General features: G+C 48.7%; 1 protein-coding gene across 3 annotated transcripts in view; it reads right to left on the reverse strand.

Moving 5' to 3' along the window:
• LOC146376944 (far upstream element-binding protein 3-like) overlaps positions 1 to 12,709 on the reverse strand; it is a 21,590-nt gene extending 8,881 nt beyond the window's left edge. The window contains exons 1-14 of one of the 3 annotated variants that reach the window (XM_084946214.1): positions 12,572 to 12,709; positions 8,329 to 8,437; positions 7,961 to 7,991; positions 7,675 to 7,721; positions 7,038 to 7,109; positions 6,862 to 6,919; positions 6,617 to 6,779; positions 5,703 to 5,801; positions 5,064 to 5,165; positions 4,886 to 4,988; positions 4,177 to 4,277; positions 3,947 to 4,085; positions 801 to 961; positions 656 to 726 (exon numbers count right to left, since the gene is read on the reverse strand). In XM_084946214.1, the coding sequence (XP_084802340.1) occupies positions 656 to 726; positions 801 to 961; positions 3,947 to 4,085; positions 4,177 to 4,277; positions 4,886 to 4,988; positions 5,064 to 5,165; positions 5,703 to 5,801; positions 6,617 to 6,779; positions 6,862 to 6,919; positions 7,038 to 7,109; positions 7,675 to 7,721; positions 7,961 to 7,991; positions 8,329 to 8,437; positions 12,572 to 12,664 (1,349 nt within the window). In that variant the 5' untranslated portion in view covers positions 12,665 to 12,709. Of the gene's footprint in view, positions 1 to 655; positions 727 to 800; positions 962 to 3,946; positions 4,086 to 4,176; positions 4,278 to 4,885; positions 4,989 to 5,063; positions 5,166 to 5,702; positions 5,802 to 6,616; positions 6,780 to 6,861; positions 6,920 to 7,037; positions 7,110 to 7,674; positions 7,722 to 7,960; positions 7,995 to 8,328; positions 8,438 to 12,571 lie in introns of all 3 variants that reach the window. The other 2 variants (XM_084946213.1, XM_084946215.1) reach the window with 2 other exon arrangements.
• Positions 12,710 to 14,884: the final 2,175 nt, after the last annotated feature.

Consider the following 14,884-nt stretch of genomic DNA (forward strand, 5'->3'; position numbering starts at 1 on the left):
CTTCATTTTTGATCGACTGCAGAATATTTTTAAGGTCATCTGCTATAAAATCCCAAACCAGAAAAATCTTCATGTTTCTGTTTTATCCTCAGTGACTTCGACACAAAGGCCTCGGCTGTGACGCTCACACCTCTGATGAAGTCTCACAGTGTCGGCTTTCGTTTTATAGATATAAAAATATAGATATGCACTGATAAGTGATCAGAGTTATAATATTTCTGACTGTCTGAGGCAAAATTTCCCCGATTCAAATCAAATCGAATCCAGAAATCAGTGATGATACCCAGCCCTAGTTTCCATGGTTACCTGAAACTACCTTTTAGGTATCACATTTACCTGCAGTGAAGTTAGCAATGCCTTTAAACAGTCAGCCAATCAGAGCGCAGCTTGCTATCATTACAACAGGATGTTCAGACTCAGAGCGGGGGTGGGGAACTCCAGGCCTGAGGAGGTCCTTTAAATCAGCTGTGATCATCTAAAACCTGCAGGCCGGGACTTCCCCACCCCCGCTGTAGAAGAACACCAAAGCAGCCCCGCCCACTCATGGACTGGACTCGCTCCGTGGGTGCAGCGTCCTTCCTGCTTCTGAGGGACGTGGATCACGGGCGTATGTGCTGTGTGACGGCGGCGTGCGCTAAGATCTGAGGACTCTTACTTCTGGTGTGCAGCGGGACCCTGGGTGAAGGGGCTGAAGCCGAACCCTCCGTTACTCATGATACCCGAACCCTGTGGGAGGAGACACAGGTCAGCGCTCGTTCTTCGAGCTCAAGCATCTACAGAGGTGCGCTTGTTTTACATACCCCGATCTTGTCATCTATTAGCTGGCGAGCCAGGTCCATCTGCTGGGCGGTGCCTCTGATGGTAAAGACCCGGGTGTTGGGGTCAGTGGAGGGTGGGGGGTTCCTCTGCAGCTCCACGTGAGCTCCAGACTGCTGGTTAATGCTCTTGATGGTTTCTCCACCTGCAGACACAAACAGCAGGTGTCATTCACACAGCTGATCAATAAGAGCGCCGGGGGCGGCCCCGGGTCAGCAGGACTGTGCAGAGGTTGTGAGTCATTCAGCAGGGCTCAGTGGTGTCACTGCTGGGAAAACGAGACAAAGCTCAGGTAGGAAACCATCGGATGAAGATGTTGGGAGCGTCCGACAGACGCTCAGAAGCGCTCAGAGTAGAAAAGAGTAGACCCTGTTGTTCTTTGCCGTTTCTGTGACAGAAACAGACGTGCTTCATTCATCGTGGGATTTTAATGTGTTTACACTCAAAGAAAAATCATGATGCTGCATGGAATCAGGAGATGACCTCGATGGCTGGGTTAGCTTAGCACTCTTGAACATGTCGGTCTATGTGACTTTAAATTAGAGCTGGGCGATAGAACGATAACGATATGTATTGTGAAATAACCTTTTCTCGATAGAAAAATTAAACTATTGCGATAGGCCTCATCTCGCTTGTCCTCTTAAAAAGAAGGACAGCCAATCCAAATTAAGTAGCGCAGAGCCGAACCAATCACAGCCGCAGCGTCACGTCACGTGACTTGTTGCGACAGCACAAGTGCCAAGCCGCACATGTGTATTTGGGGAGCAGCCAGCCGCCGTGCCGCCGGGTAATGGAGGAAATGAGTGCGCCGACTAGAGAAAAATCAACCGAGAGCGTGACCGAAGGTTACCGAAGAGAAAACCGATGATGGTTCCAACGCCGGCGAGATTGTCGAACGGAAGAGCCACAGAAGTCCCGTAGTGTGAAGGTGTTTCGGCTTTTTCAAGTCTGACAAAAAACAGAGTAGCGGCACTGTAAATGTGCCGAAAGCAAGTCTGGAAATACAATAAAGCGGCGCAGCTCAATCTGTGACTGGAAGCGCTGATTCGTCATTCGGCTTCTGTCAGACTAACGTAACTGTTAAAACTGTTTGAAAAGCTCAGCTATGCAACAAGGAGAGATGGAGAATTTCCTTTTAGGTCTCAGTTTATTTGATATTGACAAAAGTTAGTCAATTTTGTCTGTTCTTCAGTAAAACAACGGCACATTTAAATCCTACAAATATAGTTATTTGGCTTATATCGTGATATATATCGTTATCGCCTGAAATGAAAAAAACATATCGCGATATGAAAAAAATCGCCCAGCTCTAGTTTAAATAAATGCAAGTTGAAAACCTCGACTTTAACTTTAAACCTGACTTGAGGATTTTATCTGATTTGCTTAATTCTGGGAAAATTATTAAATTAAATTTCAGTTTGTGTAATGAGCCGCGGAGCCTGGGAGGCTTCACGGGTACAGCTGGTCCCAGCAGGACGGTCAAGGTGAGGACAGGAAACATTAACCTGCTGGCAGAGACCAGGAGGACATGTGTCGACTCAGAGCTGCTGCTGTCAGTCTGAAGCCTACAATAATACAAAGAAACCCAACAACCAGATGAGCCCCTATGAACAAGCACTTTGGCGACAGTGGGGAGGAAAAACTCCCTTTTAACAGGAAGAAACCTCCAGCAGAACCAGGCTCAGGGAGGGGCGGGGCCAACCTCCATACTGAACGTCATTTTCATGAACACAGTGGAGCCTGCTAGATCTGATCAGCTCTGAGTCTGACCCCGAGTATAACCCTGATAATTAGAGGTTAAAGGTCACCTCTTCTTTTGTTTCATTCTTGGATTCTGTTTTGCATTAATAATCCATCATCAGGGCCGGCGCAGCCCCTCACTTCATCCTCCACCTCTGTGACTGGCTGCTCCTCACAACCAGCAGGTCTGAATGTGGGGGAGGGGGGGGGTTAAAATGTATATGATTTTCATTCAGTGTTCATCTTCACTTTTCATCGACTGAGTCGACTGTCAGCACGAAGAATTCATCACAGGAAACGAACATGAGGTCCTCTAAAGTGGTGCAAAGTAAGAGTGTGTGTGTGTGTGTGTGTGTGTGTGTGTGCGCGCGCACAAACAGGCCATATGGTGTCTAAACACACTGCACTTGACATTTTCTTCTTTGTGGCTTTTAATTTGGAGGCTGCTGCTCGACCCTCTTGACCTCCAACTCTCTCTCTCACACACACACACACACACACACACACACACACACACACACACACACACACACACACACACACACACACACACACACACACACACACACACAGCGAGTGGTGGATGGGCTGTAAGAGGTTTTTAAATAGAGTGAATGAGGCTGCGCCGCCTGTTGTTGGTACTGTGGGGTTAAAATGTGTCTCACTGATGTTTGCAGGACGTCTGCTCACAGCACAAACACTCAGGACCAAAACACCAAAATAAGACGCACAGTGACAGGATTATAAGATCATTATCATCTTACTCATCCAATCCACGTCGCGCAGTTTCTGCTGCAATGAGCTAACGCAGCCTCGTTCACGTGGATTAAAGTGAAACTTCCTCAGATTGCTGTGATCTTTAGATTGTGTTTAAAAACGAGACACGCTCTATTTTTATTCTGTTCAGGGAAAAAACAACCATATTCAGTCTGAGTTCACAGCATGTTCCATAAATCACCATAACTAACTGCTATACTGGCGCTGCTGTATGGCATCACACTCAGTGCATTTCAATCATCCATCTCACGAGTTTGCTAGCTATAAAAATAGTAATAATAATTGTTATGATTAGCTTGAGTAAACTCCCCCAGTGTGAAAAGGTGCAAATCCTGTTTGCAGATGTTTCAGGCGGATTGCACCCTTGTTATCTGAGCCGTGATTTGTATTTGTCATTAAAACCTGCAGCATGTTAGTGCAGTCATGCAGGGGGCACATTTCAAACCTTGAACAGACAACATTAAAATCCAAGCATATTCAAGGTTTTCAGGCACCCGTTTGAACCTTGACCTTTGCATTAATGTAAACACGTTGGTAAACACAAACGACAGCAGTGTGAACGTTTTCCTCACCTTCAGTTTTCTAACCAGACTAAGCAGACTCAGTTTCCTACCTTTGCCAATGACCAAGCCACATTTGTCAGCAGGGATGGTGTATGTCACTTCCTGTAGGGGGCCAGGAGAGCCCATAGTCCAATCACCACGACCTCTGACCCGCCCGCCCCGCAAGGCTGAACCGAAACCATCACGTTCCTGTGAAAACAGCAACATGTAAAAGGACCCATGAAGTAGAACGTGAACAAAGGTCCCCACTCAAAAGAAAAACCAACGTGTGTGTGTTTACCTGTGCTGTTTGGATGAGTTCATTGATGAGGTGGACAGCATGCTGACAGCGGTCCGGCTGACCCATCACCATGGCGACACGTTCTAGACTGACACCATCATCTAAAAGGTCAGAGGTCAAATCCTCAGCAGTGTGAACAGAAAGTCCGTTGCTTATCTGTTTCTACACTTGTGTAAACAAGCACTGTAATAAAATGATTAAGTCACACTGACCAGTTGAACTGTGGATTAAACTGGTGTGAACACAAAATCAGACTAACCAGCCTGAGCTGTCTCTCTGCTAACGTTAGCTAGCTTACCTGCAAAGAAAAACGTGGCCTCAGAGGATTAAATGGGGACAAAGTTAAAGAGCAAGCTAACGGTTCCCAGCTAGCTGCTACGGTAGCCATCAAGAAGTGAACTAGTGAGCTAATGCTAGTCAGAAGGAAGGCAGTGTGTCAAGTCAATCTGAGCGTTTGTTCCTCCAAAAGCAGCCGGACAAACGAACAGCTTTAAATATGACTGAGATGAAACCAGGATGACGTTCACAATAACGTCACTGAAGATGATGAAGCAGGAAAGTGCAGAGAAGCAGCTGACGCGTCCACATCATGGTGGAAGCGGCTCACTGGTGTTCATGGATGATGTGATGATAGGAGCTGCAGAATGAAGCGGACTCGAAGCTCACATTTAGAAAGATTCAGCAAGTAATGAGCCAAAGCATGACACACCTGCTTTAAACTGGATCCGGACCCCTGCATCGTTCTGGATCTTCTTGATCATTTCTCCATTTCTGCCAATCACAATGCCGACAGCAAACCTGGGAACGGGAACCTGAGGACAGACGGAGAGATCAGCACGGCGTCTAAACACAACCATCCCAGGTACGCTTGTTTGCCCAAGTCATACATCCAGGCTGGTTCCTCCCAGTCGGGCGCCGAAGTCACTGCGACCCGATCTGAAGTCTCCGTCCTTCTCCCGGATCACCTCCAACACCAGCTCCCTCGCTGCCTGCAGGAGGAAACGGCCCGGGATTAGCCCCGCCTCAAAGGATGGAACTAAAAAGCATCGAAATATTTACCAACTTTCTGCTTGACCTCAAGTCTCCAATTCGATCAGTAACCTTTTCTCATTGAAAGCCAAAATCTTTTAAGGATCATCTAAACCGAACCAGCCCAGGACCTCGGAGGAACCCATGACAGATCCAACAAATCAGAGCCCTGAATCTGCCCGTAGGTCCCACTGATAAATCCTGTTACAGGATGTCCTCAAACTTTGTGGATTCAGCAGTAAAACTTTCCTCACTAAACACTTTACAGCAAATCTGTAGTGAAAAAAATCAGATCAGAGAGTTTCCCTGTATTAATAAGCTGCAGATAGTCACATGGTCTCATTTCATTAGGACGCAGCTGCTGTAAGTGGCTCTGGTGTCCTCAGCTCGTGCTTTGACAGCTCCCGCTTCACTGATGCTCAGCAATAAATCAGCAGTCTGCGTCACAGTTATCGTCCTGCAGAACGATTACTCCTGGACAGTACTCGCTGGCTTACCTGCACTTTGTACGGGTCTCCGGAGATGCGCAGGGGTTTGTCGGCCCCCGTTGGCATCGGACCGTCCTGGATCATCATCATCTTCACCCCAGCTCGCTCCTGAAAACCAGAGCAGTTAACATCACTAACATTTCCTGCTATTTGAAACCCTGTTATTCAATCGGCACCTCAGTCCTGACCCTACAAACGTTCCTGCTTCACGATCGTCACGATTTGTTCTATGAAAGGAAAACACCTGATTTCATGGCGCACACACTCCACCAGCCAGCACAGATAACTCTCCTCAGCAGGGTTACGAAAGTGAAAACTTGATCTGATCGTGGCTCAAGAGTTTGGCGTTCGTCTTGTAATCGGAAGGTTGCTGGTTCGAGCCCCGGCTTGGACAGTCTCGGTCGTCGTGTCCTTGGGCGAGACACTTCACCCGCTGCCTACTGGTGGTGGTCAGAGGGCCCGGTGGCGCCAGTATCCGGCAGCCTCGCCTCTGTCAGTGCGCCCCAGGGTGGCTGTGGCTACAATGTAGCTGCCATCACCAGTGTGTGAATGTGTGGATGTGTAAAGCGCTTTGGGGTCCATAGGACCAAGTAAAAGCGCTATACAAATACCACAAATACCAATTACCATAAAATAACTACAAAGAATAAAACTCTATTTGAGTCATTAAATCATTATAATTATGTAAAAGAAACACTAAACTTGTTTATCTAAAGTTCAAAAACTTGGAAACATTGTTACTACAAAGTCTGAACAAATTTAAGAAGAACAAAGAAGAACTCGAGTAAGATCAAAGGATCTGTCTGCAGACCCAACAGTGAGCGGAACCATGTCAGCTGTCATATACATTTCACCTCTCGCAGTGACATCACTTCCTCGAGCGAGAGCCCCCCCGTTGATCTGAACCTGTGACGTGAATCTACCTGCAGCTGTTTGATGGTGTCTCCTCCTCGGCCAATCACCAGCCCCACCTTGCTGGCTGGGATCAGCATTTCCTGCACCGAGGCCCCGCCCTCTCCATCGCCATGGAAACCCGGACCGTTTCTGCAGCGGTCCACGATCTGGGCCAGCAGCCGCTTCGCCTGCCTGAAAACAGCCAGACGTGACAGAGTTTAGCGGGAGCGTCGCTTCACCTGCAGCTCTGCCAGCTCCAGCTTCACTAACTCACTCGATGCTCTCCGGAGTCCCCGTCAGAGAACACGGCCGCTCCATCAGACCCCCGCCTTCTGCAGAAACACGCATGTGTCAGGTAAGTCGTCAGGCCGTTTAATTCAAAGGGACCACGGAGAAGTTTGGATTCTCCGTGGTCTGAGGAAACGTAAAAACACGGAGCGCTGAACTCACCGGGAGCGATCTGGATCTTACAGCCCGACTCCAACTGGATCCTGGTGATCTGTTCTCCTCCCCTGCCAATAACTGAGGTGGAGGAGGACAGACATAATTAGAGGAACATCCACCTGCTGCTTCTGTACATGCAGTAAGTAAAGGACTGTGACTCCAGGTCAAACACACTGACGTCAGCCTGCTTCCTCTGAGGTACCGGGAAGGAAAATGAGACTTGGCTCAGCTGATCTGCCCGAGGCTTCTGAGGCCAAACAGGGCGCCTCGGACACACATTCTGGTTCTGACATTAACGTCTGACTTATGGGGTTTGCATCCAGACAAACCAGAACCGTCGCAGTTCTGAGTCAAAGGAAAGGTTCAGTAAAAACACTGAGACAGCAGGTTACCATCAGACTGGAAGCCCATTGGCTGAGGAGAGGATTTAGTCTCTGTGAAAAAAGTTTCGAGGCAAATACCATCCCCCTGTTTACCTGCACACAGCCACAGGCTGCTCAGATGTGATTGGTCGCTAGAAATGAGACTACAGACAGACACCAGGAAGCCTGCAGAGCACAGTACAGGGGAACAGCTCCAGGTTCACATGCATATTCTATGTAAAGGTTTGAGAGCCCAGCGAAAGGTCAGAGGTCATACTCACTGAAGCCCACCATCCTGTCAGGGACCTTGTAATCCTCTGTGATTACCCTGCAACACACACACACACAGAAACACACACATCGGCATCCTGGTCACGCATGGCTGTGTGTGTGTGTGTCAATAAGTGATTATTCTGATGCAGACTGCAGGAGGACAGATCTATAACACAGGTGCACCTCCACGACCTCACACGTGTCGATTTGCAAACAAGAATATGAAGCTGCACACGCATCATTACACACCACTGAGAGTGTGTGAGAGTGATCAATACGAGCTGCGGGTCGTACCTTTGATGCCCCATGGCTGCTAGCTGGTTACCTACTGGGAGACAGAGACAGAGATTAGACGTCAGGCTGATGTGACGGCGCCGATCATCAGAGTGAACAGCGAGAATCGAACTGGCATGACGTGTGCGGCAAACACGGGAACACGTCGGAGCACAGACACACGCTTTTCTCCCGCCGTCGTTTATTAAACAAAATAAAAAGACGTCACTGCAGCTTCAGTCGGGCCGCAGTTACAGCAGGTTTCCCTTCTTACATCCACAGACGGCCTGTAAAGTGTTTTCATAAGAACTCGATGAATGCTCGAACGTCACGGCCGTCCTGTCACTGATCAGTCTGACGGGTGGAGTGCGGGTGTGTGAGCCTCTTACCTCCATCCTCTCCTGGTCGTTTCTGGCCCGGGTAGTACAGCGAGGGCTCGACACTTACTGAGGAGCTGTTGAGGTGAGACATCCCTTCTCCGCCCAGCTTGCCCACCATCTGTGAACATGGCAGAAACAGCTGTAACACCTGCATCTGTTCACAGCAGCTCAGCACACGGGAGCGGCCGAAAACTAACAGCGATAATAAAATTAGAACGGTAAAGTTTTTACAGTACACAGGTCCAAAACCACAGCAGGATAAAGACTAGGTCCCAAACTGGTCCCAGGTCAGCAGAGAGTCCAACAGCACCTCTGCTTTAGAGCAGGTCGGCCGCCCGAGCGCAGGCCGACGTGTCTTCATATGCAGCCTGTTTCCAGAGGCCGACACAGCTCAGCCTCACACTCCTCTTCCTCACTCCCTAAACCAGGAGGCTTCCTAATAAGGCGCCCGGTTTGGCTGCAGACGCACTCGACTGACTGGGCGCAGATATTTCTAACAGAGCTGCAGCTCATTAAAGTTTAACCACAGTTGGTGTGAAGAACAAAGATTTGGTGGAGCCGTTTTAAAGGTGTGAGCCTCAAACGTCACAGCTCTACCTGGGAGACTAAACCTTCCTCATCGCGTCCATCATCTTCTTCAGGGTGTTTGTAGAGTCCAGCATCAGATGTTCTTCTACCACAAACACCCAGAAAATGTTCATCAAACTATAAAGAAGGCCACAAAGAACCAGGAAATGACATCAAGACTTCAGCTGCCATTTAGGGGGAGGAGATAAAACTGTTTGTTTCAGAGGACGAACTGACGGTACGCAGACTGCAAATACTATTAAATACACACACACACACACACACACACACAGAGAGAGAGAGACAGACGCACACAGAGGAAACCTTGAGTGTTTTCCTGATAAAGACTAAAGAAAAATCTGCTGCTCAGTAAAAATAGTCCAGTGGGCGGGGTCAGTCTGCTACACCTGCTCACACCTGTTCACAGTGCTCCACAGCCTCACAGTATTACCTGTAAAAGGTGAGCCGCAGACAGCTAGTAAAGAAAATAAACCGTTGAAACTCTCTCAGCTGAAACGTGCAAACTTTAAACAAAGGTTTCTGACCCGACACCTGACGGAGGCGTCGTCCTCTTCCTCCTCAGCTCAAGCCTCGTCTGCTGAACTGTGGTCAGGGCTCTAACACTAAACGTGCTCATTTACTCCTGATAATGCTGCACTAACTTATTGTCAGGAGATTAGACATGTGACCCTCCCATCTCTGGTCAACTGACACCTAACAAGCTAAACATCAACAACTGCTAACATTACGCTAATTTTTTTTTTTTTTTTTAAAGAATCATGCTTTCCCAGTGATTTCACATCGTGTGAGGTTTTATTCACCAGCCACCAAACTCCAACTATTTTATACTCACTTCGAAGGCAGTTTCGGTAACGGCAGCTAACTGAGGCTAACAGCAGCTAACTGAGGTTAACAGCAGCAAACAGTCACTAACTGAGGCTAACAGCAGCTAACTGAGGCTAACAGCAGCTAACTGAGGCTAACAGCAGCTAACTGAGGCTGACAGCAGCTAACTGAGGCTGACAGCAGCTAACAGAAGCTACCTGAGGCTAACAGCAGCTAACTGAGGCTGACAGCAGCTAACAGAAGCTACCTGAGGCTAAACAAAGGCTAGAAACAGCGTCATTGGACAGAAGTGAGCTCGTATCGTACTTTCAGACAGTGTTATAGCCTCCAGAGTAAACACACCTGGACATTTGAGGTACACAGCAGGCTGAAAGCCTACACTCACTGGAGATCAACAGCAGCTAGATTTGTTTGTCCTTCAGCAGCCAACACAGCGAAGATTATGCCCTTAAACTTGGAGGAGAAAGAAAACAGAACTTAAATAATTCCAATCTACTGACATTGGTGGTGAGATTTCCACACTCAGGAGAGGCTCCCCCACCGCCTCTCCTGAGCTCGAACACTCATTCTTCTCCACGTTATTCTCCAAATGGTCCCAGTTCTGCTCATGAACCATTTTTCACCTGCTGCAGGTTCTGGTGTGAAGAACAGAACCAAGGTTACCATCACACCTGGAGTGCGGCACAAAGGACGAGAAGCTGCTAATGACATCAAGGACTGTCGTGACTTACTCGTAAGGACCAGGGACAACTGGTTAACAACAACTGACTTTTCAAAATAAGAGCTTGCTGACTGCTCTCAGGATGAACGCATCAACAAATTTACTCATTAAGAGAAAACATGAGAGCAGCCACGAGTCCAGCAGCCGAAAAACCGAGAGGGAGCTAAACGCTGACCGCACAAACATCAAGTCACAAACCTCAAAATCCAGTCACGTTTTAAATGTCTCACACATCTGTTGCACATCTGACACACACACACACACACGTTGTGAGTTAGCACAACATAGCTAACATCACCAGTGCTGGCAGCAGCAGGTTACCAACTTGCAGCAGGCCGGTGTCTCACAACTGTCCTAACACATTTCCAGAGCATGATTTGATTGGTCAGCAGCAGCACTTGCACTCAAAAAGAAGAAGTGATTCCACAGTTCAGTATGGTAACACTGTGACATCACTTCCTACGTAGTAAATGAGAGGCGAAGTGTGCGATTCCTGACCATCTGCTGGAGGTGTTGCAGTTTCTTTAGTGGAGGTTCACTTGGTGTAAACCATCATCAGAGGAACAGGGTGGAGCTAAACTTCGACCAGACTTGGGGGGAAAAAATTCTAATCACCATCAAATCAGCGAGCTAGCTGATGGAAGACGCTAAATACACTGCGACACCAACCGGAAATGTAGAACATTTGCCTTCAAAGTAAAAGTCATCCTTTATCACTAACAAAAAGCACAGCTTTTACTTTGAAGACGAGCGTTCTACATTTCCCGTTTGAGTCGCATGTTTCACTTCGCTTTGTGAGAGTTTGCAGACAGGTTGGCTGCAGGTAAACTACAGGCGATAGAATCAACGTGCTGGTAGCCAAAGCAATCGCACCGAGGTTTTGGTAAAGCATCGTTTCGTGACCAATTCTACGCGATGACAAGCAGCAACCACTCAACACATTTTTCCTTAGCAACTGCTGGTTGCCAGGAAGTCGCCGAGCACTCTGTACACGGAGGACTGCGCCTGGTTAGTCTGCATCGCCCACCGAGCGTCGCCCCAGGCCAGGTGTTAGCGGGCAGTGACGGATGTTTTTACCCAGTGTGACAGAGTGTGGCTGAGAGTTAAGGGAGTTTAAGAGACAACACACTAACAGGAAGTAAAACACAAATGATCCAACTTCCTGCAGACTGCTTGCACCTCACACCTGAGGTCACCACAGTGACACCTGGAGGAACACACCTGTGGCACTGGCTTGTTTCTGGTCCAATAAAACAGACCCATTAACAGTGACTTTGTGAGCTCTCAGGTCTTCAGGTGAAAGTTACCGGTGCCTGGAGGAGTTCTTCAGTCAGTCCTGGGGGAGCAGGCTGTGATTGGCTGGGGTGCCACTCAGAGGTCAGGGTGCCAATTTAAAGGGCATGCTCACTTGTCTGTTTACCTGAGGCTGACTCTTAGGTGTGGTGCACGCAGGCAGAAGTGCAGAGTGAGGTGCACGCAGACACAGGAGGGTGAACCTGTCTGTCTATAGGCGCAGACACACCTCCTGCCTGTATATGGCTCTCAGGCTGTTGCGTAACGCCAGCCTACTTTCTAACCAACTTACAGTAAACAGCAGCCTGGGGGGGGAGGGGGGCCCGGCTCCCCGATTAACCGCTGGGACTCGGTACAGACACCCCCCGGCCTGCGGGAGACCCTCGACGGGGGCAGAAGGCGCAGTAACCCCAGTGACCCGCGTCCTTTCTGCCCCTCGCAGCCCAACAGGTTGCCCGCTGGCGGAGTGACACGTGTGGCCAAACTTCTGTCCCGCTCCCCCCCACCCTCGTCTCCCCTCCGCCGTCCCAGCGCGCTCCCCTCCGGGTGACAGCTCGGCAAACTCACCCCAAACTCTCTCCCGGAGCGTGTCAGCACCGGAAAAGTTTACACAAGCGGCCACAAGTCCAACTCCGAGCTGCTTCTAGCTAGTTAGCATGCTGCGGAGTGTGTGAGTGTAACTGTGTGTGTGTGTGTGTGTGTGTGGTACAAGTTCGAGTAGCAGCAGCAAAACACGGACAATTCCGATAAAAGTGCTTTGGCTCGATCTAAACGACCCGATTCGGCCCGGAACGGGTGTGGGCTGAGCCCGGGTGGAGTTGTTACCTGCCGGGCCCGCTGCAAAACATCGGCCAGGCCCTCTGACTTCAGCCCCGGCTGGTTCATCGAGGCCTGTCCCTGCACCAGCTCCGCCATCATAGCGCCACTAGCAAGCCGTTAGCCGTTAGCTGTTAGCCGGATTAGCTCGCGCTGTTAGCTGCGCTGAAGAAAGAGGCGAGAGGTGTCACTCCGAGAGAAAAACTAGACCCGGAGCTGCACCGCGCTCGAATGAAACTACTGAAAGTGCAAGAGCCCGCGTGGCCACACGGACACGATAAAAGCTGGCTTTAAAACCAATTCTACCAAATAATACAACTTTAGCAAAGATATCAACACAAATGATGCGCAAGCTCTCACAAAATAACACAAACCGTTAAACAACAATAACAAGGAAGCTCAGCATGACCAAAAAGATTCAGACCTTTAATAAAGAATCCTGGTCTTAATGCTCGATGGTAATATATCAGAGCTTTGACTGAAATAACATCACAAACCAACTCAGAGACTCACAAAGACCCGTGAGAACCTACAAATGACCCTAAAAAGGCCACAAAGAATTTGTGTGAAATGTTTTCAGTCAATAAAAATGTTTTTTAAGAGTTCTCACTGTTGTCTGATATTTATCAGTGATCAATAACACTGATCGGTTTTTAATGTGTTTGTTTATTGCTGCACTTCCTGCAGCTCTCGGTGAACACGTACTCCGGAGCCGTTTCCGGTCTCTTTAAACTCTGAGCGGAGCGTCTCCGTCATAGACGATCTCTGCTTGGCTGCTCAGCTGTTGCCACTTCGCTGCTGTGTTTCCGCTTCCGCGTTGAGTCACGTGTCAGAGCCAGCTCCACAGGTGGAGAGCGGAGTGAAGTTTAAGCTGCAGCAGAAGAAGATGAAGGAGAAGGAGGATCTATCAGACAGAGGTTTTCTGTGTGTGTGTGCAAACAGACCTCTGACCTTTGACCTCTGGTTCCACTGCACATAAAGACAACTTGACTTCAACGTGTAGTCCACAGCAATAAGGATAAGAAGTAATCAGATTACTCTGCTCTTAATATACACATTTTTTGCTCTTCAATGTCACAGCAGCGAGGCGTTTAAGGACCAATCTGATTTATGCTTTCTGCCCTCAGTCCTCCTGTCACAGGGTCTGAGGCGATAGGGGCGGGGTTGATGTTGATGAAGCGCCTGTATGATGGTTAGTGACGCTGTTCTGGGAATCCATCCTACCTGAAAAGACATCCCAATGTTTCTGCGCAGACGCGGCGCATGCGCACAACACCAACGCCGATTAACTTCTTTTTCTCTCACCCATCCGGAATACTTCTTAAGGTTATGGTTATGGTTAGGGGTAGGGTTAGGTTTATTCGCAAGTCACCGTCAAATTATAATACGGGTAGGTCGTTTTGTCAGAGTAGGATGGTTTCTCAGAACACCGCCACCCTGCGACCACCTGATGACCCCAGGCCACGTTTATTAGAAACGTCTGTGAGAGAAGCTGTTTGTGCTCAGTTCATGCAGGAGTTTGGTGAGAGTGAGTACAGCAGCTCAGAAACATCCTTTACTGTCCCTCATCAGGGCAGTTCAGGTGTTCCAGCAGCAAAGTGACAGGTAGAAGTAGCGTGCAGGTTTGCAACATAATGAAAACGAGCTCGTGTGGATCAGGTCGGGTGGGTCTCAGGTGGGTCTGGAGGCAGTGTGACCAGGATCCACAGGAGGAGAAGAGCTCCTCCAGAAACATGAGTCCACACTTCACACAGAGGCTCAGTGTGACCTGCAGTGACCTCACACACACTGACACACCTGCACTGTTCACATGAGGTGATTTATGAAGACCCAGTTGGTGTCCCCGTAATCCCTCCGTCCCTCCATCTGAGACTTCATTCAGTTAAAGGCTGTGCAGTGTCCTGTGAAATCATAGAGTGTGTACATTTTATTATGTGTGTGTGTGTAGCTCTGCAGAGTGGAAAAGGATGGCTTCTGAAGAGGTTATTGCTGACCATCAACAGGAAACACTAACAGCCTTAAGTGGCATTAAGACCCACAGTGTGTGTGTGTGTGTGTGTGTGTGTGTGTCCTACAGTGAGGGTTCTCCCTGTTGGACCATGTGGGCCTTTCTTCTATCACACACATTAAAGCCCGCAGAGAGTGTGTCCGCCATGCTGGACGTGATGAGGGGCAGAGGTCACGTCCAGTCACTCAGAGGTAACTTACACATGAATCACGACTTTTTACCCCTCTCTGCTTATTTTGTGCTGCACAGTTGGGTGAGTGATCATTTTAATCACTTTCCTGTTTCAGATAGAAGAATACAAAAACCAATTAACA

The sequence above is a fragment of the Perissodus microlepis genome, chromosome 12 (assembly GCF_051167445.1).
Source record: "Perissodus microlepis isolate ML-2025 ecotype Zambia chromosome 12, ASM5116744v1, whole genome shotgun sequence".
NCBI classification, from domain to species: Eukaryota; Metazoa; Chordata; class Actinopteri; order Cichliformes; family Cichlidae; genus Perissodus; species Perissodus microlepis.